General features: G+C 40.5%; 13 protein-coding genes across 13 annotated transcripts; 6 read left to right on the top strand and 7 right to left on the bottom strand.

Moving 5' to 3' along the window:
- Window positions 1–903: 903 nt before the first annotated feature.
- On the bottom strand, window positions 904–1,599 carry KLMA_20660 (UPF0549 protein C1D4.09c; the record flags this gene model as incomplete). Its single annotated transcript, XM_022818294.1, has 1 exon — window positions 904–1,599. The coding sequence occupies one exon, from the start codon at window positions 1,597–1,599 to the stop codon at window positions 904–906; it is 696 nt and encodes a 231-aa protein (XP_022674976.1).
- A 517-nt stretch (window positions 1,600–2,116) lies between these two features.
- Window positions 2,117–2,869, top strand: PRE8 (proteasome core particle subunit alpha 2; the record flags this gene model as incomplete). Its single annotated transcript, XM_022818295.1, has 1 exon — window positions 2,117–2,869. The coding sequence occupies one exon, from the start codon at window positions 2,117–2,119 to the stop codon at window positions 2,867–2,869; it is 753 nt and encodes a 250-aa protein (XP_022674977.1).
- Window positions 2,870–3,148: 279 nt separating this feature from the next.
- UTP14 (Utp14p) lies at window positions 3,149–5,785 on the bottom strand (the record flags this gene model as incomplete). The annotated part of the gene is made up of 1 exon (XM_022818297.1): window positions 3,149–5,785. One exon carries the CDS (start codon window positions 5,783–5,785, stop codon window positions 3,149–3,151), a length of 2,637 nt encoding a protein of 878 aa, XP_022674978.1.
- Window positions 5,786–6,203: 418 nt separating this feature from the next.
- On the bottom strand, window positions 6,204–6,779 carry GIM5 (Gim5p; the record flags this gene model as incomplete). The annotated part of the gene is made up of 2 exons (XM_022818298.1): window positions 6,204–6,652; window positions 6,767–6,779. 2 exons carry the CDS (start codon window positions 6,777–6,779, stop codon window positions 6,204–6,206), a joined length of 462 nt encoding a protein of 153 aa, XP_022674979.1.
- Window positions 6,780–6,990: 211 nt separating this feature from the next.
- Window positions 6,991–7,662, top strand: RAD10 (DNA repair protein RAD10; the record flags this gene model as incomplete). The annotated part of the gene is made up of 1 exon (XM_022818299.1): window positions 6,991–7,662. The coding sequence occupies one exon, from the start codon at window positions 6,991–6,993 to the stop codon at window positions 7,660–7,662; it is 672 nt and encodes a 223-aa protein (XP_022674980.1).
- A 3-nt stretch (window positions 7,663–7,665) lies between these two features.
- On the bottom strand, window positions 7,666–9,240 carry KLMA_20665 (putative asparagine synthase; the record flags this gene model as incomplete). The annotated part of the gene is made up of 1 exon (XM_022818300.1): window positions 7,666–9,240. One exon carries the CDS (start codon window positions 9,238–9,240, stop codon window positions 7,666–7,668), a length of 1,575 nt encoding a protein of 524 aa, XP_022674981.1.
- Window positions 9,241–9,608: 368 nt separating this feature from the next.
- Window positions 9,609–10,919, top strand: VPS9 (guanine nucleotide exchange factor VPS9; the record flags this gene model as incomplete). Its single annotated transcript, XM_022818301.1, has 1 exon — window positions 9,609–10,919. One exon carries the CDS (start codon window positions 9,609–9,611, stop codon window positions 10,917–10,919), a length of 1,311 nt encoding a protein of 436 aa, XP_022674982.1.
- Window positions 10,920–11,261: 342 nt separating this feature from the next.
- On the top strand, window positions 11,262–12,917 carry ERO1 (ER oxidoreductin; the record flags this gene model as incomplete). The annotated part of the gene is made up of 1 exon (XM_022818302.1): window positions 11,262–12,917. The coding sequence occupies one exon, from the start codon at window positions 11,262–11,264 to the stop codon at window positions 12,915–12,917; it is 1,656 nt and encodes a 551-aa protein (XP_022674983.1).
- A 185-nt stretch (window positions 12,918–13,102) lies between these two features.
- On the bottom strand, window positions 13,103–13,621 carry TAF13 (Taf13p; the record flags this gene model as incomplete). Its single annotated transcript, XM_022818303.1, has 1 exon — window positions 13,103–13,621. One exon carries the CDS (start codon window positions 13,619–13,621, stop codon window positions 13,103–13,105), a length of 519 nt encoding a protein of 172 aa, XP_022674984.1.
- Window positions 13,622–14,137: 516 nt separating this feature from the next.
- On the top strand, window positions 14,138–16,930 carry ARG81 (Arg81p; the record flags this gene model as incomplete). Its single annotated transcript, XM_022818304.1, has 1 exon — window positions 14,138–16,930. The coding sequence occupies one exon, from the start codon at window positions 14,138–14,140 to the stop codon at window positions 16,928–16,930; it is 2,793 nt and encodes a 930-aa protein (XP_022674985.1).
- A 588-nt stretch (window positions 16,931–17,518) lies between these two features.
- On the top strand, window positions 17,519–18,940 carry EAR1 (Ear1p; the record flags this gene model as incomplete). Its single annotated transcript, XM_022818305.1, has 1 exon — window positions 17,519–18,940. The coding sequence occupies one exon, from the start codon at window positions 17,519–17,521 to the stop codon at window positions 18,938–18,940; it is 1,422 nt and encodes a 473-aa protein (XP_022674986.1).
- A 450-nt stretch (window positions 18,941–19,390) lies between these two features.
- On the bottom strand, window positions 19,391–20,932 carry PHO2 (Pho2p; the record flags this gene model as incomplete). The annotated part of the gene is made up of 1 exon (XM_022818306.1): window positions 19,391–20,932. The coding sequence occupies one exon, from the start codon at window positions 20,930–20,932 to the stop codon at window positions 19,391–19,393; it is 1,542 nt and encodes a 513-aa protein (XP_022674987.1).
- A 722-nt stretch (window positions 20,933–21,654) lies between these two features.
- aldA (uncharacterized protein) lies at window positions 21,655–23,166 on the bottom strand (the record flags this gene model as incomplete). The annotated part of the gene is made up of 1 exon (XM_022818308.1): window positions 21,655–23,166. The coding sequence occupies one exon, from the start codon at window positions 23,164–23,166 to the stop codon at window positions 21,655–21,657; it is 1,512 nt and encodes a 503-aa protein (XP_022674988.1).
- Between the last annotated feature and the right edge of the window lie 1,227 nt (window positions 23,167–24,393).

Genomic DNA, 24,393 nt, shown 5'->3' on the forward strand with positions numbered 1-24,393 from the left:
CGAAAATCAAACCTTCTTCCTCAGAAACACACATACACATACACCTATTCAGATTTACACTAAACAAAAGCCAACCACTATCATACAGCCCTTCTCTCCTTCCTTCTCTTGTTTGTCCTCGCTGTAACAGCACTGACGCCTGTCACTGAACTTCGGGTCAGAATACATTATAATCATCATTCACGAACACCATATCACCAAAAATTTTTCTTTTTTTTAAGAACGGTAAAAGTAAGCTCATCTAATATTTGAAGCTATAAAACAAATACATATGTAATTTGGTTGAACAGTAACCTTGGGGAACAAGGGATAATTCTAAAATATAGACTTTGAATCAGTAATTGGTCAATCGAGTTTATTTTCTATTCTAACAACTTCGATAATTCAAATACAAGATGGCTAAATACGCTTGGTACACTAGAGTCACTGATGCTGCGCATCGTTTAACGGTTTTGACCCTCCTTGGTGGTACTCTTTACATGGGAGGTGGACTTGTATATACCTTGTATCAGAACGGTAAGAGATACGAGGAGGAACAGCTTAAAGCACAACAACAAGGGGACCAAGGCTCGAATACTGCTCCTGTAAATTAGGGCAGGATCTTTCATGATTACAACAATAACGATTCACGTTTTGGGGCTCCAGGCTTTCACATCTATCCCACAAATGAACAAAAATAATGTCATAATTGCCGGTTAGAACATGAAACTGCAGACATTTGCGTTGGGATACTATTCTTTTCCCCAACTTTCCATTGCAGCAATAACTTGTATATAATAGCAAAATACTTTCTTCCATACCGCTGTTTAACGGTTTTATTTTATCCTATTTAATGCTCATTAGAGCAAAGACATAGTTAAATACGCTTTTTACTGACACGTACTAGTATTAAAACGAGCGTGATTAGTTTTGTTGCGTTGTCTCTTTTTCCGGGGCAGCCACTTTGTGCTTCTTTGCATCATCACTGGAATGAACGGCAGTTGTTTTACGCTTCTTTGCCTTTGATTTTACCTTAGCCTTTCTGCTGTGTGAGAGCTTCTGGTCTACCAGTGATTGATAACGCTTTTCTAGTCTCTCAATATCTTGAGGATCTGACGGATTTATGATAACCACGTTACTTGGACCATAATGGGCCCCGCAAAGGAAACATTCCGTGTTTTTGTCCAGTGAATTCAAAGTGTTCACATGCCCGCAAATATCGATATAGGCTGACTTCCTGCGACCTCCCAAGACAAGATCCGTAGTATCTGAGTCTATATCTGATAGAGTGATCCCGATGGCGCCGTTTTCGAGTCTTCGAAGGTTTGTGATTTCTACTACATCTTTTCGTAGTCTGATATGCGAAAACGCGTCTATCATCACTTGTGTATATTCTTCCGCTTTATACTCTGGTTTCACCAAGAGCCATTCAAGAATTGCCTCCTTGTTAAATAGATTGCCTTTGTAATCGCTGAACAAAGGCGGTTTCAATGGCTGTCCCGAAAGTCGACAATTAGTCCAGCAGTACTCCGATTGTTTTCCCGTCCCTTCTCCACTGTTTTTCTCCTGCACGACTCTAATCCGCACATTCTTGTTTATAGACCCACCATCGTTACCCATTTTAGTAACTAACCTTCATATATGATTAATTGGCTGTGTACGCTGCTTCTATATTTCTTCTCTTTCGTTAGCTCATCTTGATGTAAAATGTGTCTTTATGCATGTCAGTTTGCATAACTGTGATTTCAAAATACAGTCAATGTTATACAAAAGTGAGAAATAGTACATAGAGAAAGGAGAGCTAGGAACTGAAACAAATGGAATGAAGCCAGAGGGCCAACTACAGTTTAGAGAATTTTGATTTTAGTAAGTTAGATAGGGTGATATATATATTAATGACCACAGCTCCACTAGCTTTCTTCAGAGTGAGATTTGGAGGAAGAAGAACACGACCCAGACAATCATTACCCGCACAAACAGACTACTTCTTGAAAAACGTTTAAAAAGGTGGCAAACAGTACTTCAGGTTAAAGCGAGCCCTATTATAAACTTGAAAGCATGACATTGAGAGAAGAGAGGAGCAGTTAGGAAGACAAAAGCGAGGCAATAACACTTTGATTTACCATATTCCGTAACAATGGCTGATAGATATTCGTTTTCTTTGACAACATTTTCACCAAGTGGTAAATTGGGTCAAATCGATTATGCTTTAGCGGCTGTCAAGCAAGGTGTTACGTCCTTGGGTATAAAGTCTACGAATGGTGTTGTTATTGCGACTGAGAAGAAGACATCGTCGAGTTTAGCCTTACCAGATACTGTGCAAAAAGTATCTCTAATAACACCGGACATTGGTGCCGTTTACTCTGGTATGGGTCCTGATTTCAGAGTGTTAATAGACAAGGCTAGAAAAGTAGCACACACCAACTACAAGAGAATCTACGGAGAATATCCACCAACCAAGATGCTAGTGTCTGAAGTAGCCAAGATCATGCAAGAGGCAACTCAATCGGGTGGTGTGAGGCCATTTGGCGTGTCAGTACTGGTTGCGGGGCATGATGAACACAATGGATTTAGTTTATACCAAGTGGATCCTTCTGGTGCATACTTCCCATGGAAGGCCACCGCCATTGGTAAGGGCTCATCAGCTGCCAAGACATTTTTGGAAAAGAGATGGAACGACGAGTTAGAACTAGAAGATGCCATACACATTGCACTCCTAACGTTGAAGGAGTCTGTCGAAGGTGAATTTAACGGAGACACTATAGAACTGGCGATCATAGGAGATGTAAATCAAGAGCTGCTAGGCTACCAGGGCGAACCTCGTGCAAAGGGTCCACGTTTCAGAAAGTTGACGCCACAAGAGATTAACGATAGATTGGACGCTTTGTGAAAACTTCACATACTCTCTCTCTCTCTATACGCGCATTCTTAATAAATTCTTTATTACTCATTTTATGCTATTCCGTTACCGCATTCCTATTTACCGAAAACTATGACGAGCATACAATGATGTAGGTCCTGAATCATGGATCGAACAAGTGCAATAATCTCTTTTTATCTTTATTTTCTATACATATATATCTTTAGTGTATGAATTGTGTATTAAGGAACCAATTTTTATTAACATTTGAATTTAAAACATTTAGTTAAATACATGTACAAACTAACACTATTTGAAAGGTGCCTTTAATGGATCAATCACAGTGCTTGCCTTTGTTAGAATTCTAGGCTTGATCATCTTTTGATGCGATGTTCTCGAGGTCCATTCTTGACCAAGTGGCATTCTCAATGATCTCTCGTATTGCTCCCGGCTCTCGAATGGGAACGGTACTGCTGAAGATTGATACTTCAGGTTCTTTTTGTTAACCTTTTCGTTTATTATAACATTTTGAAGGTTCTTATCTCTTCTTTTATCCTTTTCAACAACACCCTTGATCTTCTTAACGAATTTACGCTTTTTCTTCTTCTCTGCACCAGCACCAGCCCAGTCACCCCAACCAGGAAGTGTGACATCTTCTTCTTTATCATCCTCATCAATTGCAACCCTTCTCTTTTCTTCTTCGAATTTGGAAACAACATCATCACCAGCAAATGCCTCAGCAATCACATCCTGTTGTTTGAACATTGTCCGTACAGACTCCTCATTATCAGAGCCCCCATATGCATCTACTATATTTAGTGTGTTGCTATCTTCCAAGTCAAGAAGCACATCGTCATCCTTAGAAGATTTGGACTTCTTTTTGGACTGTTTGATCATTTCCTTTTTAATCTTATGAGCAGCCTTTGATGATTTCGAACTATCTTGGTCAACGACATGAACTTTAGTAGATTTTTTAGTTTGATTCTCATCATCGCTATCATTCAACCATGGGTTTGATGAGTCAGTGGCATCTTCATTGGATGAGTTAGTCTTCTTGGAGTTAGATTTAGATTTTGTTCCCGTTTGCTTTTTGCCGTCACGTAAACGGTTTACTAATGATTTTGATTGGTCTATTTGAACTTCTTCTGCTATTTCAGCATTTATTTTGACGAGTTCATCGCGGGATTCCTCAGTACCAGGGGTATATATTCTTCTACCTTGATTAATTGCAACATTTGCTTTGGCAATTTCATCATCACCAAATAGATCTGTATTCTCTCCATCTTGCATGCTACGTAGATTTTCCAATTGCTCTTTGTTTGCTTCTCTTTCTCTAGCCTCTGCATTACGCATGAATGCCATATTGAGAACACCAGTTTTTCCAATCTTTTCTCTTTTAGAACGCTCTTCTTCCGAATCTTCACTGTTATAATCCTTTTCTATCGCATCAAAATCTTCGTCTTCGCTGTCCTCCTTTCCATCCCTACCGAGAATCTTTTCTTTAAGTCTTTCACCTTGTCTTAGCATTTCTTCCATTTCCTCTCTGGTCTCTTTATCCTTGGTCATACCATGCTTGATCATATCCTTGGCCCATTTACCTTGAGTTTTGTGCTTCAAAGACATTCTTTCCTTGGCTCTTGCGATGTCATGTTCAGTGTCACTTTCATCAGATTCAATTAGCTCTTTATTTCTCAGTAGTTCTTTCTTCTTTATACGATGGTAAGCTTTAGACTTGATCTTTTTGATTCTCTTGGCTTTTCTTTCTTCTCTAAACATTAATTCTCTCATTAATCTTAGTTCTGCTGTTCTCTTCTTCATTTCTGCGGGAGACATCTTTGCTGTTTCTATTTCTTCGAACGTAGATTCCTTTAGAGGTGCTGCAAGGTCACTTTTTTCCAAAACTTCTGCAACTTTTGACTCGACTTCTGTTAGTGCCTTTGGTTGTTCTTTAATGAAAACATTTGACTCGTTATGTTGGACTTCCGGGTTTAGAGGGAAGGAAATGTGTTCAGCACGTCTTAATTGTTGAACAGCATCTTGCCATTTGTTCACTTCATCTTTAGAAATTTCATAAGCTGCTTTCCTTTCCAACCTCTGTTGGATTCTCTGTGGTAGAGGTACAGATAGTGCGCCCTGTTTCCCATCTCCGTTTAACAAATTGACTTTCTTCGAAATATTTGGATCGTCAACAGCGGCTAACATAGCAGAAATGTCAAGCTTATCTCCAGAAATATTTGTGGGTACAGCAAATTCGTTTTCTTCACCAACAGTAACATTTTCAAGTTTCTTAACTTGCTTCTTATCTTTGTCTTTATTGAGGAGCGACACAACACTCTTTAGTTCCGTGCCATCGTCTTCTTCATCTGATAGGCCTTCGAACGGATTTTCTTCCTCCAATTGCTCGCCCTCATCATCATCTTCGTCACTGCCACTACTAGAAAACTCAGAGTCAGATTCGCTGGTTTCTTTGTCAGAAAGGTTGTCATTTAAAGTTAGTTTAGAGTCCTCTGCGTTGTCTCCTTCACTGTCCTTCGTGGAAGATTTATCATCCATATCCCAGACAGCAGATAACGGTAATAACTCTTCCTCTTCAATAGAAGTGTATCCACCTTCGTCGTTCTCGGAATCATAGTACTTTTCAATCTCTTTGTTAGCCTTACGTTTATCTCTAATAGTCTGTGAAAACTTGGAATTAAACACATCGTAATCATCTTCTGAACCTAGAGCTTCATCAGAGTCAAGCTCTTCATCTTCAAAACTTTCGCTTCCTGACTCATCATCACTTCCCTTATTTGGGTTGATGATAGCTCCATGTCTACCGGATGATTCGATATCTGATCCACTATCATCACCTTCAATCTCTCTTCTCGCAATTTCAAGAGCCGAAAAAGCTCTTCTTTTGGATTGCTTCTTCGTACGGCCTGTATTTCTTGGTCTCTTAGCCATACTGTATATTTCCTGTGATCGCTACAGCTATCCTAGTATTGGTAAAACTGACCTCTAAACGATTCTATTCTTTAAAGCTCATCTCATCGCATCTTATAGCTCATCTCATCGCCTAAAATTTTCATTTTGTAAATATTTCATCTCAACCTTTATTACTGAACTTTCTTTTTCTGAAAAACCATTCTGTCTCATAGATTGAGGTCACATATATGTACTGAAAAAACAGAGTAGAGGGTATAAGCTTGATTTGTGATAGCAATGGATGTATCATCGATGAGGAAGACACATGAATTTAGCTTCATCACACCGAACTGGATTTTCTTGTAGATCGCAATATTTTTTTGGGATTAGTTTACCCTATCTGTAAACGATATAAAGATATTTATATATACATAGTATTAACTTTAGAGTGAGGGAACTATGACTTCTGAGCAGCAGCCATTTGTTCATGTTGTTTGATGGCTGCTACTCTCAACTGGTTCTCAATTGCTATGGATGATTGATTCTTTTCTTTAATAATATCCTGGATTTGAATGGATTCTTTGTTTAACTTCTCTACTTTCTTTTGATAGAACTCAATGGCTTCCTCCGCAGATTTGTCGACATAGTAGCCAGTACCAACATCTACCATAAATTTCTTGTTATCCTTGATCTTTCCTGTGACGTATAAGGAGCCGGAGAGTGGTACTAGTAGCTTTTGGTTTGCATTTTCTTCTCTGCTTACGGTCTTAATGTCTTCTATGCATTCTTTAAACTTCGAGCGAGCCATGTTAAGTGCTTGTAGGGATTGTGAGAAATGTTGTAGCTCTTGATCTATCTGCTGCTTCACAGCAGATAGCTGTTCTGGGTTCAATTGTGTTAGATCAACTGTAAATTAGCAATGGGTTACCATACGTGTTTTTGCTTGCGGTTAGTAATAATGAATAGATTATGGCTATTAACCCTAAGTCCTGAAGGATTTCATAAAACTTCTCTACGTACTTTTTTGAGACATATCAATCGCTGTCGCTCGCTTCTACTCTTCGCTTTTTCACCTTTTCGTCTATCTTACTTCAAAGCTAAATACTTTCAATTAACAACGAATGTTTTTAAAGGATTTCTACATTTTTCAATCTTAGCTGAAGGTTCTATAAAACATAATAAAGAAAGTAGTATGGTAACAGTGGTCTATTAGGAACTTTCGACTATAACGCTAAATATGGGAAATGTCTGATGATACAACTTCATTCGAAAGCATCCTAGCCAATGTCAGGAAAAGAAGAGCCGAATTTGAACAACCAAATTTAACACCGGTGCAGCAACAGCAGGGACTCGGATCACAACCCCAACCACAAGCTGTATCAAAAAATTCTACAGAATCCAATGCCAAATACACTAGTACGAATCAGGGGAGTAAACCTATAGTAAACTCGTTCAACCAGCAGCATGACGATTCTAATGGAAATAACATTATAATTCACAATCAAAGAAAAGCAAACACTAGTCAAACCCTAAATAATGCTGCTAGTGCTAGTAAGACCATGTTTGTGAGCTCTTCACAAACCGGGAATCCTCTATTGAAAAGTTTAGTCAACGTGAATTGGAGATATGTAAAGTCCACTCCAACCGCGCCAGTCAATTACGACTATCAGATAAGAGGACGGAATGTAGTATTTCTTTCGTTGAGGTATCACAAATTACATCCTGAATATATAGGGAAGAAACTACTACCATTTAGAAGGTCAGAAGGAAATATTTTGTTATGTGTTGTTGATGTTGAGAATTCAGAGGATATCCTAAGAGAGTTGAACAAAGTATGTATGTTTCAAGGGTTTACGATGCTTCTTGCTTTTTCATTCGAGCAAGCAGGCAACTATTTGACATTTATGAACAAGTAGCATTCATTGAGTGGGAATCTTTAGTAAATCAGTTCCCTTTTTGTTACTATCCTTGGTCATTTTTGCACTTCTGGCCCCAAACTGAATAGCTCGCTTAGGTTCGTCACTGATGAATTCAAGGCCTAGAAGATCTCTGGCCATGACTCTCAGTATATTTTTGTTTATCTTATAATTCAAGGGCAAGGAAACAGAGAAACGAATGACCTCTTCATCTAGGAAAGGATAACGAACCTCAACGCCGTGGTCTGAGATTACCTTATCATCTCTGTTCAAATTTCTATCATGGATTCCTTCGATTTGTCTCTGTAACTCGACGGTAAGTTCTTCTTCAGATTTATTAGCAAGTTTATGGTATCCTCCGTATAGTTCATCAGCACCTAGTCCACTGAATAAAACTATACCTGTTCTGTTATATTTTATTCTGTTTGAGCCTTCCATTACGTTACCCCTACCTCTAGAGGCAAAATAAAATGCTATAGCGATGGATAAATCCATCTCTGTGTTTTTAGGATAAATCAAGTCCACAACAGTCTCTCTCTTGGAGAGGTACTCTTCGTAAGGCACATCAACCTCGATTAACTTTATATTACAGCCAGGGTACAGTCGTTTTAACAACTCAGTAGATTTTAAAGCTAAAATTCTATCAGGTGAATCTGCTGGCATTTTACCCGTTCTAGGATTTTCAAATCCAACATTGAGTAACTCTATCACAGTATTTGTATTTCTTCGAGTTTTGATAAGCTGCTCGCATAATATAGCGGTGACGACTGAGCAATCTAAACCACCGGAGAACAAAACACTTATATTGTTATTTTCAAGATGCAATGGATGTATGGACACTACTCGTTGGTAGACAGCTCGATTGAGCTTGTTGTATAATTCTGATTTATAATATTCTAGATTTCTCAAGCCTTCGTCAACTTGGTCTGAAACTTTGAACGGATGGTCGTTTATACTTTTTGACACATCCAATGATCTTGTTTTCAAATCATATATATATATGACACCAGCCAAACAATCCGAAAAATCAGCACATTTACCACTTGTGCTTGTTATGTAGATATCTTTTCCATCAATTCTATAACTTAAACTTCTCTTTCCGACACTATCTCTACCAAAATACACTTTCTTTTCAACTAAATCAGTAATAGTGTAAGCGAACTCTCCATAGCATTTTCTAATGACATCTTCCACAGGCAATAGAGACAAAAGTGACATTATAAAAGCCGTATCATTATCTGACCCTTCATAATCTAATGTTTGATCATTGTACAATTCTCCATTATACTGGAGCACATATCGATCATTAACTAATACACTCTGCTTAGTAAATGGTGTCCTTAGTGAAAGTATGGAAGAGAAAAAGGTAGCATTGACATCTGACAAAGCTCTAAAAGATGCGTAATTTGGGCCTCTTCTAACAATGTAGGGAATTAACTTGTTGAATAGCTCGGTGCTGCTCTCAAAACATAGAGATTGGTTTAATGAACTGAGATGTTGCTCATCGTACTCTTGAAACTCATCATTTACTTCGGTAGATGAGCTGGGATCTCTAAAATAAGCTAAAATGCCACACATTTGGCGATATCGCTCAATATTATCAAATATCTGGTCAAAATACCTTTGTATAATAACCAAAACTTCGTATATTCGTATTTTTGGCTGGTGCTAGCAGCAGTTGTGACGATTCAATAGCTCATCGGATTTAAAAAATGAAATATATTAAACATTGGAAATATAAAACTTGGAAGTAAATAAACGCAAGGGTATATATAGGTTAGTGAAAAGCGATGCTCAACGTAAAGGGAACAACCAAATTGTTTTAAAGGATAATTCGGATCCATTAAAATTCGCCAGTGTTCTTGTACCTTGTGTTGGGCGACGGAGAAGCTAACTGAGGTAGTATTCTTTTTTATTTTTTGGTTGCATTATTTTGAGGTTTGAACATGGTCAGTCAGAATGAAAGCGTCCCAAAGACCGGTCTGCCATCTCATTCAGACATGGCTCTGAATAATGATGAAAAAGCTAATTATTATGACTTCCAATCCTTTCTTAATATCATGAGGAATCCAAAAGCAGAACCAATTGTAAAATACACGAAGTCATTTATAAGGAATTTCCTTACACAGAAGTTGAATTGGACCACTGCTGAACAGGAAAAGCTCATTAACGATTTTAAGTTGTTTATATATGATAAGCTAACTACAAATGAAGCATTTAAAGATCTAAGTGAATCTGAGTTGCAAAATGCCAAGGAAGGGATTGAGAAATTGGTGATGAGCAAACTTTATACAAGGTGTTTCTCCCCTTTGTTAATGGAAGATAAAAGATGTCTGGAGTCCACACATGAGCAAGATATAATAGACGATACAAAACTCAGTGAGAAGATTTTGGAATTCAGATTTCTCAAGCCAGAACACCTTGACATTCTTCCGAGTTTAATCAATGCAAAATTGATCAATTTCATCATGCTTTCGGGCAAAGAACTCTCTAAAATCAACAACTACCGTTCACCTAGAGACAAAATTGTGTGCGTCCTAAATTCCTGTAAAGTTTTATTTGGGATATTAAAACATAATAAAAAAGCAGATGGAGGCGCTGATCATTTCGTCCCGTTGTTGATCTTTACTCTATTGAAAAGTGACGTTGATTATCTGGTGAGTAACGTCCGCTACATCGAAAGATTCAGGTTTCCTGATTTCCTTACCGGAGAGAGTGCGTACTATCTAAGCACTTTACAGGGAGCTATAAAGTTTATCCTTGATATGGACAAAACCTCGATCAGCGTGCTAGAATCTGATGAAGAGTTCGAAAACAAATACAACGCTAACCAAGAAGAAATCAAGGTACTGAAACAACAGAAACGAGCAAAATCACAAGTTAACATTTTACAAGCTTCCAAAAATGAAGCCCCATCGACACATGTTATGTCTCCTTCCCCAAGCGGACTAATCCTAAAACCTCTCGACGATGCCGCAAATTCTGTTATATCGAAGATAAACGAGTTTTGGACCGCTACTACTTCTCAAGAAAGCCCTACAACTCCAACTTCCAACGGAGAAGATAATCAAGAGATTGATGAGCACACTGCCACCGCTTTGGCTCAGCAAATGGAGCAGAAAGAGCACGATAACACTTTGAAAACGCTGCAACTAATGTTCCCCGATTTAGACCCTGATCTAATTCAAGATGTCTGTATCGCAAGCAAATACCGTGTTGGAGTATGTGTCGATGCATTGTTAGAGTTGGTAGGATGACGCCACGATTAACTTGTTATTATCTTAACACCGTGTTAAAATACCTGCATACAAAAACTCAATATTTAATCCTTACAAGGCTTTTTGTCATTCTCATTAGAATTTCAATCCAAACTCGTAAAGCTGTCAACTTCCCAAAGGTTATTCCAGAAAGTACCTTAAAAGAAAGGAACGAAAAAAAAAAAAATCAATAGTGACAGCACATATATAAATCAAGTGATTTATAATCTATATATAATAGAAGTTGTAGGATTTACACATTGGTATCACACTTCTGACAGTAATTCCAGACTACGATCAGTAGTACAAGACACTGAATTAAAGTGTTCTAGAAGTACTAAAATGATATTATCGGTACAGTGGTGTCTCTTAGCGTTTGTAACGCTAGTTCAAGCGGTAAATTCTTCTAAATTTCCTATCAAGACAGTTAGCGACAATGAAACTACCAACTTCTGTCGTATGGACAAGACTGAGCCCATCGGGTCTACATGTGATGTGACTTTCCATGAAATCAACGAGGTGAATAAGAAGATCAGGCCCCAGTTGCTATCGTTGGTGCAAAGTGATTTCTTCAAATATTTCAAATTGGACTTGTATAAAGAGTGTCCCTTCTGGAATGATAACACAGGATACTGTGTGAACCGTGCATGTGCAGTAGATGTGGTTGAAGATTGGGACAGTTTACCGGAATACTGGCAACCAGAGATCTTGGGTAATATCGAGAACGCCACCAAATCTCTCGAAGACGATGAGTGTGCGTTTTTAGATGAGCTCTGTGACAAACCTAAATCGCAAATTTCTGAGAAAGATATTGAGTACTGCGATACCCGCGACTTCAGCAGCAAGGATTCTGTGTTGGTGGAGTTGACCGCAAACCCAGAAAGATTCACCGGTTATGGTGGTGAGCAATCGTCCCAAATTTGGTCTAGCATTTACAAGGAAAATTGCTTTACGTTGGGTGATGACAAGTGTTTGGCCAAAGATGCATTCTACAGATTAATTTCTGGCTTACATGCATCTATCGGAACTCATCTTTCGAATGAACATTTGAACACCGAGACTGGTAAGTGGGAGCCTAATTTAGAATTGTTCATGAACAGAGTGGGTAACTTCCCAGATAGAGTATCAAACATTTACTTTAACTATGCCGTTGTGGCTAAAGCATTGTGGAAAATCAGACCATATATGAACGAACTAGGTTTCTGTAACGCCTACAACGAAGATGTAAAGGGAATGATTGATGGAGTTGTATCTCAGCTTGACAGCAAGGTGTTCAACGAGGACTTGCTCTTCCACGACCAAGTTAGCAGCCAGTTGAAGGACGATTTCAGAGCCAGATTCAAGAATGTCACAAAGATTATGGACTGTGTCCAATGTGACAGATGCAGACTATGGGGTAAAGTTCAAACTACTGGTTACGCAACAAGTTTGAAGATCCTTTTCGAAATGGACAACGACGATGAAGAGACAAGAAAAAATGTCGTTGACAAACTAACCAAATACGAACTAATAGCATTATTCAATACATTCGACAGGCTATCCAAGTCTGTAGAGGCAATCAACAATTTTGAAGAGATGTACAATTACCAACTCAAGTCTCCCGGTGAAAAGTTGGCATCATTCTTCCAGTTGGACAACTTCTTTAAATTACTTGGTGAAAAATTCAACCATGGGAATCGTTCGCAACAAACGAAGAGTAAGGACGTTTCAGGAAACGATCTCTCTTCGAAATTTGAAGATATAAAAATGCCACCAAAGAAGGTTACAGACAATTCCAAGGGCGTCTTCAGAGAAGCCTGGGATACGGAGTGGTCAAACTTCAAGCAAGCGGCATGGTTTGTGTTGAGAAGCTATAAAGAACTTCCATCCACAATCAGCCAATACACCTTGTTCCAATTAAACAAAATCTGGAATAGGTTTATTGGTGCCCCGGGCTTTGATGAAGAAGAAGAATTCAAACTTCCTCCATTCGAATTCGGCATTAGCACACAAACCTGAGAAGGAAAAAAAAGTGATCCTCTCCTAATTGTCATTGTTGTTTACCCCGTCGTTCTTTTGACGGTTAAGTAAAATTATTACACATATATAGAATGTAAAAGTACTACTATATCATAATATAAGGACACTCCGGTGTCCCTGGAACTAGAATTATAGCTTTAGATGTAGTTGATACAGACGAGCACCTATGATGTGCGCTGCTTCTTATTGGTTTCTGTCTTCTTCTTTCTTGGCCTTCCTACGGGACGAGACACAGGCATTGCTTCCGCCATTGAAGACTCTTCTTCGTCATCACCAGACATATGATCGTGGTCGTGGTCTTGGTCGTGGTCGTTGTCATGGTCATGGTCATGGTCGTCGTCTCCATCGTCCTTCACCCGTTTCAACGATTTTCCTTCAGAGTTGTCAAACTGTTTTCTCGCATCAGTAATCACCTTGTTCATGCGTATCAATTCCTCTGCCCTCCCTAATTTCACAGCATCCTTTCGTAGCACAAACCTGAAATCCTCAACCTTAATCTTGTTCCTCTTCACCGTATGCGCAGAAAAGTACGCATTCGCACAGATATCGCTCAAGTACGATACCACTAGTTCATCGATGCATTGCACTGTTTCAGGCAATGGCTGCGCAACGTCTCCAAATGCATACATTAACGACGCCACATCCTTGCTGAAAAGGCTAGTTTTCCGAATTCTACGCGACATAACTCCTTACCTTGAGATTTTGCCAATCAATCGTTAACCTTGGCTATACTTGCAATCAATCAACACTATTCTTCTTAATCGATCGAATTCAATTAAACTGTATATATATAATAATATATACAGTTTAATTCTTACATGTTTGTTTGTTGCCAAAACGCTGTCGCTACATTTTTTTCGCACAATAATTAAAAAAAAAAAAGACATCTTGCGCTTTTTGCGCAACTTAAAAATGCGTTTTTTTTCGGTGTCTTTCAGCGAGGCAAAGACCTGTCATCGCCGAACATTTCCGCTTCTGTGAAAATTTTAAAGCTGAGGAAGCGGGCCTTGAAAAGTGTCAGCATCATGTAAACTGAGATGAGCGATGAGCATAGAGGTACGCGATGAGCATTGAGACGAAAAGGGACCTTCTAGAATACTAAAGGGAAGATATTAAAGTGCAACGAAAGTGAAGTGGGGTCAAATTAGTAGTGCAAAGTTTCTGATAGGAAAGGGCACAATATATCTATTATTAAAGGTATGAAAACGTCTAAGCCTAGGGTAAAGACGTTTACTGGATGCTGGACTTGCCGGTCTCGAAAGGTGAAGTGTGATCTCCAGCGACCCGGATGCAAGCGGTGTGAAAGGAGTGGGTTGACATGTGGCGGTTATGAGGTGAAGCTTCGATGGACCAGGCCAATCCAGTTCAACAGATCTGGTGATGTGACAGTGACACCTTCTGGTGTGAAAGATCCGGATGAACCTCATTACAGGCGAAGAAACGTGGACTTTGTACGGTACAAGGAAGAATATGAGTACTATGAGGATATGGACGATGAGCTTTCTGCTCTTAGCTCGCCGCCTTTGGATTTAATTGCGGATAACAAGACGTGGATCATCAAGAAGTTTGGGGTTTTCAAGGGTACGGACAAAGTGAAGAAGCAATACGCACCGAGAAAGAAGCGGAAACGTAACGAGGTGTTCATCAATGCGATACGGCGTGCTCAGAAGAAGCTGGCCCAGAAGAAAAGCAAAGGATCTGGAGGTGGGATGGGTCCACCCTCGACGGAAGATGCAGGCTCTTCTTCTGCTAACAATGACGAGGACGGCGATGGTGGTGATGACGAAACGTCGGCACAGCAGTTACACAACTTGTTCGAGTTCGACATGAACTCATTGTTGTTTCCTGGTAATGAGTGGATTTCCAATGAACTACGGGATGACGCTTTGCTATCTGCAGCTGCTGTAGAAGGTAAGACTATTCCTATCTTGGGTAATGTTGGTGAACAGCACAACGGTGCGGGCTCGGGTATGGGATCGTCCGGTTCGGGTTCGGGTTCGGGTTCGGGTTCTGGCTCAGGTTCAGGTGCAGGTTCTGGTTCTGGTTCTGGTACCAGATCTAACGATTCATTCCATGGAACAGATACACCAGTGGATGCGGCTGAAAACACTGAGTCAGTAGCCAATGCACACTCTAATCATAATAATGAACAGATCAAGAATCGTCCGGTTGCAGCTGTTAACGAAGAAGAACTAGAAAAAGTGTATCGTCTTCTCTTCCATAGAACAGGTGGATCCACGGACCAATCTCTTGATCATGACAATGGGGAAAGAGCATTGGAAACGAATAACCGCACGAACTCGGTTTCCAGCGCAGGCACAGGCACGGGTACAGCCTCCTCCCATACACAGACACATGTAGGTGCTCAAGAGAACCCCAAGACTATTCTTGGTATTGTGCCGTTGAAAAACTTTGTGGAGCTTAACGTACCAGGCTCTACTATGCCTAGTTCGGTAATTGAAGTAATTCAATCACGAGTGCCTGATCCTATATTCAATAAGCCCGGAAATAAAAACCCGCTCTTAGAAATTCCAACAACTGGTGTACACATACATGGACTTGCAAGGTTCTTACTCAACTATTACTTGCAGAATGTGGCTGATTTAATGACAGTTGTTGTGCTACCGACAAACCCTTGGAAAACAATCTACTTCCCAAGAGCATTGAAGGCCCTTGGTGATCTTACCGGTATTGGGTACACATCTAACTCAAGAAACTCTTTATTGAATGCATTACTAGCTGTTTCCTGTTTTAATCTTCAGAGTAAGTTTCCAAAGAACTCACCAGAGATGAAGTTCTTTCTTTCGCTAGGAATAGAGTTTAGATCACAGGCCTCAAACTTCCTTAAAAGATGTTTGGCAACGACTGTAAACCAAGAAAGGTATAAAGACATTTTAACTGCTATATTATCAATGAATTCCATTGATGTTGTCTGGGGTACCATGGCTGATTGTCAGGTACACTTGACAATTTGTGAAGATTTTGTCGAAAATAGGATGAAAACAAGACCAAAGATATCGGCAAAGGCGAAGGCTCTCCATCGTATCTTTTCATTCCTCAAATTGATTCAAGATAGTACCGCCTTGGACAAAGTTCGACCCAAAGAAATTGTTATTCTTGACAACAATGTGTCCATAGACTCTCAAGTACCTTCGGGTATACCTTCAGTAGAGGGTGAATTCAAGGAATCTTTGAACAAGCAGGATGGTAAGATTCGCATTGAGTTTATATGTTCATCATCTGATTACAAGGATTCACCTAGTCCGTTCTCAAAGAACTCTAATAAGAGTCCCGGTGCGCAGACGCCGATATTTTCCAACATTGCTAGTGAATCTTACTATTATCCAAAAACAAACGAAACAGACAACGATATTCTAAGCACGGATGCTCTCTACGGTCTACCGAACTCCTTGATTCTTTTGTTCTCGGATTGTGTCAGATTAGCAAGGCATCTCGAATTCTATCGCCAAAACAGCATCTCGACCCCAAAAGCCTTTAAGAGGCTTTGCGTCGAGTTTGAGCAACGCATACTGAGCTGGAAATCAGAATGGGAGTTTAAAGTACCAGGTTCCCAAACAGAGTTCATAAACGAAACAATCGAAGGGGTGTACCATCACACAATGAGTTTCTACCATGGTTTGATCATTTACTTCTACACCATTGTGAAAAACCAATCGTACGACTACGTGAGGAAACATGTCATTGTGGTGTTGGAAAACCTCAACCAGCTCTCGGATCTAATCGAGAACAAAGGTGTGAAAATTGTTCCATTAATCTGGCAAGGGTTCATGGCTGGGTGTGCATGCGCTGACACTGAACTCCAGCTAGGCTTCAAGGAATGGGCTGCAAAGCTCTGTAAGTCTGGTATGGGCTCCTACTGGGGTGCAAGACAGATAATGTTTGAGGTTTGGCGGCGGAGGCTAAACAGAGAAGAGAATGACGACTGGTTTTCCGTATACAAAGACTGGGAAATGAATCTTATGTTGTCGTGACTCTGATATTCCCAATATATATATATATATATATATATATATATATATAGCATTTAGCATTTTTTTTATATGTCTTTATCGAAATCGTACGCTATAAACATAGAGTGTGCGGTAGCGGCAGTGTCCTCCTGTGATGTTGTTTTGTTTGTGTGTGCAAGTGTGTGTCACTAGATTCGTATCACGTGAACCCAAAGACCATAGATTTCACTTCTTCCTCTCCTTTTCCACATCCGTACACCACACATGTCTTCGAAACATCCGCAAACCGGACGATTTTTAGTGTTAGTCCCCGTATTTAGGCGCAGCATATACTTTTGATTTCCAGATTAATAGAATATAGTAGTGATTATAAAGGTTTGGTGATTTTCGTTTAAAGGAAGTACAAGCCTGTTTTCTGTGGAGAAACGAATTAAAATAGAAGTATTTAAAGGAAGAGAGGGTGTAAAAGGTAGGAATCTTGAACGTCTATCGAAGATTTAAGCTGTGGGAAAATAGGATATTAGGAGAGATTTTCTGGGAAGTTAGACGGGACATTCATCGGGATTAAAATATATTATAACATATCAGAGCATCCTTTTTGTAGGGAAAATGAGCTTTGGAAAACTGATTAAACTTCACGCGCGTGGAGGGCCAAGCGATGACTACGATGGGCCGGATGAAGCGGATCTGGATATGGGACTGATAGTGTTTACTATGATGTTCATGTTTTTGACGTACTTGTTATCGATTTTGATATATTTCGTTTCGAGATGGCTTGTGCGTAAAGTATTCACGAACAGGATTTCGTTGCACGAGGAAAGTGCCCTCGGTGGCCATAGACGCGGGGATCTTTCTATGGATAGGTATTTGGACGATCAGAACGAGGTGAAGGATTTGTTGGAGAGTCTTACTCCGGAAGAGCAGTTCTATTATAAGCAGGGTGAAGAATACGTGAAACAAAACCCACCGCTTATCATTCCCTATACTCCTAATAACAACGGTAGTGAGAATAGGGATGAGATAGTCCCTGATCCCATAATAAATGAACAAACGTTGCAGTATATTGAGGAAGAAGGGACTGCTGCATGGGAGTTCCAAGCTGATCCGAACTTGCCAAATGATACAGTTTTGATACAAGAAAGAACGGAACTTACCTTTTTAAACTACAACTACGATGCATCTGTGATGTCCACATTACCAATACCCAGACTTAACAAAGTGTATTATTATGAATGTAAAATATTCGAGTTGAATCAGGGCAAAAACCATTTGAGCGATAATGAAATGATTTCTATCGGACTTTCTGCCTCACCATACCCATACTTTAGATTACCTGGACGGCACCATCATTCTGTGGCATATGACAGCGATGGATGCAGGAGAATGAATTCCTCTTTTCCGGTGTCTCCAGAACTGCAGTCCCTTTTCCCCAGATTTGAAAAGGGGGATATTATCGGTATTGGGTATAGAACAAGAAGCGGGACTGTGTTCTTCACCCACAACGGGAAAAAATTAAATGAGAAGAAGGTAGGTGGACATATTAAAGGTTGGAAACTAAAATATCTATATCCGATAGTGGGTTCTAATGTTCCTTGCAAGATTCATGTCAATTTTGGTACATACGGTTTCGTTTATATTGAAGCCAACGTGAAAAAATGGGGATACTCTAAAAATGTTGGTGTCAAATTACCTCCCCCATCCTATGAAGAATATGATCAAGATGTTCTGTTGGAAAGTGCGTATGAAGATGACGCATCAGATTCAGAAAGTATAACGAGCAGTTCCATCAGCGAACGAATCACAGATGAGTCCGGAAATATTCTACCGCCACCGCCAGGTTTTGAGTTCAGCACATCTGTACCTAGTGAAATAGCTGCAGATGCAATTACCATGGACTCGCTTCCCGTAGAGCCACCGATATATACTCCTTCAGAAGAACAACAAGAACAGCAAGGTAACGATGAACTAGAAGCAGAAACCGAGGAGGAACGTGTTGTCAAAAACAATACGATAGCAAATCAGTGTTTATAACAAGTACTTAACTATGTAGCACGAATGGTGTAAATGAAATGACAAACAACTGGATGGTATTTACGTGGTGATTAGAAATGATGCGAATCAAAAGAAAAAAATTAACAAAAGACAAACTAATAAGGGTAAAACCGATTAGAATTCCATATAAAGCTTTTCTTATTATTAAAACGTCAAAAGAATTTTGGATATGTTGTAAACATAAGATGTGTAAGATTGAAAATATAGTAATGATGAAACAAAAGTAATGTTATAACTTGAATTCTTAAAAGCTATTTGCGAAAAGGTAGTCGATCTTTTTAAACACAAATTCGTATCGTTCTTCTTTCATTTCATTTGGAGTATCATTCACGCTGCTCTGACTTGAAAAGAGTCATCATGTCAGCAAGATGTAATGATGATATGCTTAACGGTTAAAACTAGAAAAAATAGGAGGGGATTGAGCTTTTATTAGTGTGTTGACCCATTTGACTGTTGGTCTTGAAACAATAAAGTTGACATACCTTGGCTTTCTTGTAGATTGCTTGAGTTTAGGAAGTCCGGAGTTTTTGGTATATTAGAAGAAAAATTATCGAAAGTCATCGAGTTAAAGTTATCATTTGTAGTTAGGAAAGATGATTGGATATTATGAGACATATTTGCCGTAGAGTCGTGAGGTATTAGATTAGGGTCGTCATTAAAATTTAAAGCCGGTATATTGGGCTCTGTAGGTGCTAAGGAATTCATTATTCCGTGTTGTATTTGTGTATGAGGGGCAGCAAAGTGTTCAGTGCTATTCAAATCAAGAATCAATGAATTCATGAATTTAAGTGATTCGTCCAATCCGGTAAGAACGTGTGGCATGTTGGAGCCCCCAATAAACGCATCGTTGACTTGTCTTCCTTCAGAGAAATCTTCGCAAATAGACCATTGATTACTTGAGCCATCATCAAGAGTTTCAGAGAAATAAACGGCGAATTTTGGAGATTTCGAAAGAGAAAGTCTTAGTTCAGCAATTTTAGATGGTCCCGAATCATTACTGTCTTCTGCGCCTGCTTGTTGATTCGAGTTTTTATTATCTGATCTTAGAGATTCGGTTGCCTCAAGGGACAATGAACAATTTACGACCGAATTTATTGGGAAGAAAATCCGAAACAATATTTTAGTGTTATTAGCAATAGCACTGAAGAAATAATTTATTTCAAAATTTTTCTTTGATATCAGGACCATTAGGTCAGTGGCGTTTGCCATGATTGTATTAATAGATATTGGTGATAAGTTTGATAGTTTTTGTATTTGAGGCAAAGATTCGCTTCTTAGATTCCCGCTTTTTAGACGTTTCCAAGAGCCCACTGTAAGCGATGAGATATCGATAAAATAGTAGCTAGAGTTTATTGTAAGAGGGATCTTATCGAACTCAAAGCTTGAGACTAAGGTAGTATTATCTGTGGCTCCTGGCCCTCCCATGCGTTTATCTGATTTTCTGTACTTGGATCTCCTGTTTTGGAACCATATTCTCACATTTTTCTCCGGAAGACCTGTTAACTCAGATATTCTTTTCCTGTTTTGTGCGTTAGGACTTGGGTTCATTTGAAACTCCCGTTTAAGAATCTCGAGTGCTTCTCCAGTCGCCCTTGTCCTCTTGGACTTTGGCTTATGCGACGATGACGATGAGTTTTGAGTTTCATGGTTTGAATCTTGGTCTTCATCGGCGTCATGTCCGTGGCCGTTCGGATTACCGCTATTATTGCTATTGTAATCTCCGCTGTGGCTCTCGCTGCGGTCCCTATTGTCTAGTTCGGGAGCTATTCCTTCAAATATCCCCACGGTTTCTGAATCGTTCATCAGCGTTGCCGACTGGCTCCCGTACCCAGACTCACCTGAGTTGACCCTCTTTTCCTGGGTCGAACCATGCTCTTGGGCCTGCTCGTGATCCCCTAAAAACGTGTTCGAAGGATCAAATTCAGGCTGGAAATGCGGGAAGTCCTGTTGGTTGTAATCAAAGTTCTCCATGGCCGGTTAAAAAGCTCAAATAGAACGTATGTGTGTCTCTTTATCGTCAACTCCTCTTTTTTTTTTTTTTCTTTCTTCCTCGAAAACTTTCACTGGTATTCGCTATTCGCTTCAATGCACGTTGTAATCCGACTCTTGCTAAGAGGCACAGAATAGCTTTCGACGATGCTAGAAAATTGAAGTCAAGAACCCGAAAACCTGCCTGTAATAGCGTTTGTTTCTTCCGATCTTTTATGCGTTTTCGTTGGTCGATGGTCTGATGGTTTAACGAAAAAGATTTGGAAACCGAATCGAGAAAACAAGTGAATATCTATTCCAAAACAAATCCGTCGTTCTCCAACGTATACTTTTTTTTTTCTCACTTAGATGTCAATACTTTCGCACAACGCTCCGTTGATTCCTGGTCTTTTCTGTATTGATACTCTACAAACCCTCTTCTACGCTATTGAAAGGATCAAAATCTCTTTCTAGTCACATCATTTTGAAGGAAAGCAGCGAACATGATTTTGTTTTCAGAAAGAACCTTGAAACAGTAAGAGGACAATACGTATACAATGATGTGAGAAGAGAGACCACGTATAGGCTGCGTACAGACCATTTATGACTTGAAGCTCGGCTGTAGCTGGGGCTGTAAGTGGGGAGAGTGTTGTGTGTATTTAGTACTCTATGTCGAGTGTATGGATGGAATCTTTCTTTTATTTATACGTACTAGAGGACGATATTTACAACTTGTTACCGAGGTTGACATGGACGGACTTTACGTTTGTGAAGTTTGCTAATCCGTACTCACCTAGCTCACGACCGTGACCAGACATCTTCACACCTCCGAATGGGATGTTGATGTCGACGTCGTTGGATGAGTTGATCCAGACCATACCGGCCTCGACATCTTGGGCGAACTTGTGGCAGACGGTGATGTCCTTTGAGAACACTGCGGAACCTAGACCGTATTCGGAGTTGTTTGCGATCTTGATTGCATCGTCGTAGTCCTTGAAGGTTCCTACAACGATGACAGGGCCGAAGACTTCTTCCTGAGCGATTCTGTAGTGAGGCTTGACACCTGTTAGGATAGTTGGCTTGACGTAGTAACCGTTGGTGAGGGTTTCGCTGGCTGCGACTGGTTCTGGTAGACCGAGACCACCTAGAGCGACCTCGCAGCCTTCGTCGATACCGATTTTAATGTATTGGAGCACACGTTCTTGTTGCTTCTTGGATACCTGGGGCCCGACGATAACACTGTCGTCAGCTGGGGAGCCAACAATGTATGTGGACTTGACGTGCTCGACCAATTGCGCAACGTATTCCTTGTAGATGGATTCTTGCACGAAGACCCTGGAAGTACCGGAGCAGATTTGACCCATGTTGTTGAAGATACCCCAGGCACTCCATTTGACGGCTTGCTCCAAGTCGCAGTCTTCGAAGACCATGTTGGCGGACTTACCACCACATTCCAAGGTGATGGGTTTCAAGTTGACTGCAGCTTGCTGCTGAATAATCTGGCCGACTGTGGTAGAACCTGTGAATGCGATCTTGTCGACTCCCAAATGTTGCACGATGGCACTGCCGACAGTGGCACCGGGACCCGAGACAACGTTAAAGACACCCGGTGGGAAGCCAGCCTCCTTCACAAGGTTAGCAAAGAAAAGGATGGACAATGGGGTTTGGTCTGCAGACTTGAACACGGTGGTGTTACCGGTTGCAATGGCCGTCCACTTCCACGACATCATGGCCAATGGGTAGTTGAATGGGATGATACAGCCAACCACACCCAAAGGTTGGTGTAAAGTGTATGCTAACTTCTTGTTGCTTGGCAAGAACGATTGTCCGCCAGCCTTGTCGATCCAGCCAGCGTAGTACTTCAACACCTCGATGATCTCCTCCATGTCATATTTGGCATTGTTCGTAATTGGCTTACCAGTGTCCAACGACTCAACCTTGCTGAACAACTCGATGTCTCTTTCCAAAAGATTGGCCAGCTTGTAGAACAAGTCTCTCTTGGTGGTTGCTGGGGTGTCTCTCCAACCAGGGAAAGCGTCTCTAGCAGCCTTGACAGCAAGATCGACGTCGACCTTAGGATCAGCGCATTGCACTTTACATAGCTCTTCGCCGGTACTTGGGTTGTACGACGTCAACGTCTCAGACCCATGCGCCTCGACAAATTCGTTGTTGATGAATAGTCCTAGCGGTTGTTGGTACTCAGTACCATCTGCAAGTTTCAAAGTAGCAAAGGACATATTATTCTGTTTGTTTTTTCTTTCGCTTCTATTTGGTGTTCTAACCGTGATCCTTTAGCCTACTGTCTCAATTGATCAGAAGATAAACTAACTATTTGATATATACTACTAATATTGATTACTGCACATCGAAAACGTGAAGTGTACGGCTTCTGTCATACACCTCTTTATATAATTGTCCAAATCAGGGCTGCCACCAGCAAAAATGCAATCTCATCGCTCTAAATTGTAATCACCAACTTCAAACACTAATCAATCAATCGTAATCAAGGTTCAGATACATCACCAATAGTAATGACTAGAGTGTGAACGTAAAAATAAAAAATCAAAAAAAAAAAAAAAGTAGAAGAAGCAGTGTACAATGTGTGTGTGCCAATACTACTAGGTAACAGCGTCCCTGGAGGGGCGCAGGCCGTAGGCCGTAGGCCGTACTGCGGTCGCTTGTTCCCTTGCTGCAAGACGAAAGAAAGAAAAACCGCCGTTAGGCTGCTGCTATTCGATAAGAGAGAGGATCGAGGGCCCACTCTAAAACCCATGTCGCATTAGCCGTGTTCTAAGCGAGTCCTCCGCCGCTTAGCGCAACCATCGCCGCTTAGCAACGAGTCGCTTATCTCTCTGTGTCTGCTGCGCTCGGTGTTGAGTCAAGCCCGCTTCGCATGGGAACGGAACGGCATATCTTTCCTTATCCGGACATTCTATGCGCACCTTAGATCTATGTTACCCGGTGGACGGACGAAAAGAGGGAAAAAAAAAAAGAGAGAGAGTTGTGTGGGTGTATCTCTTTGTCTTAGGCGGTGGGGTCGGGATGGACAAGGAATTCAGTTCCCGAAATAACTACCGAAATGCGTTCGGGTTCTTGCTGCGCTTTGCTGTGCTATGCTGTGCTTTGCTGCGCTGTGTGGTCAGCGGAAACTTCCTGGGTCCGCGGATAGATAAATAACGGGGGGGAGGCGGGGGGAGAGGGTTGTGTCACGTGATTCTGTATCTTGAAAACCTAGTAGGAGTGGTACTCTGCTTTTCTTCAGCCTTTATTGGCCCAGCCCAGCGGGGAGCCTTGCGGCTCCCCTTCTCTGGTATTAACCCTTCTACCTGTGACTATCAATGACTACCTCTGGGTGCTGTTTAGATAATGAATCTGATAATGAAAAAAAAAAAAAAAAAGGAAGCGTACAAGCTTGTATAAAAGATATATAGAAATAAAGGGAAGAAGAACCCGATTCCCTTGGG

Source organism: Kluyveromyces marxianus, chromosome 2 (assembly GCF_001417885.1).
Source record: "Kluyveromyces marxianus DMKU3-1042 DNA, complete genome, chromosome 2".
NCBI classification, from domain to species: Eukaryota; Fungi; Ascomycota; class Saccharomycetes; order Saccharomycetales; family Saccharomycetaceae; genus Kluyveromyces; species Kluyveromyces marxianus.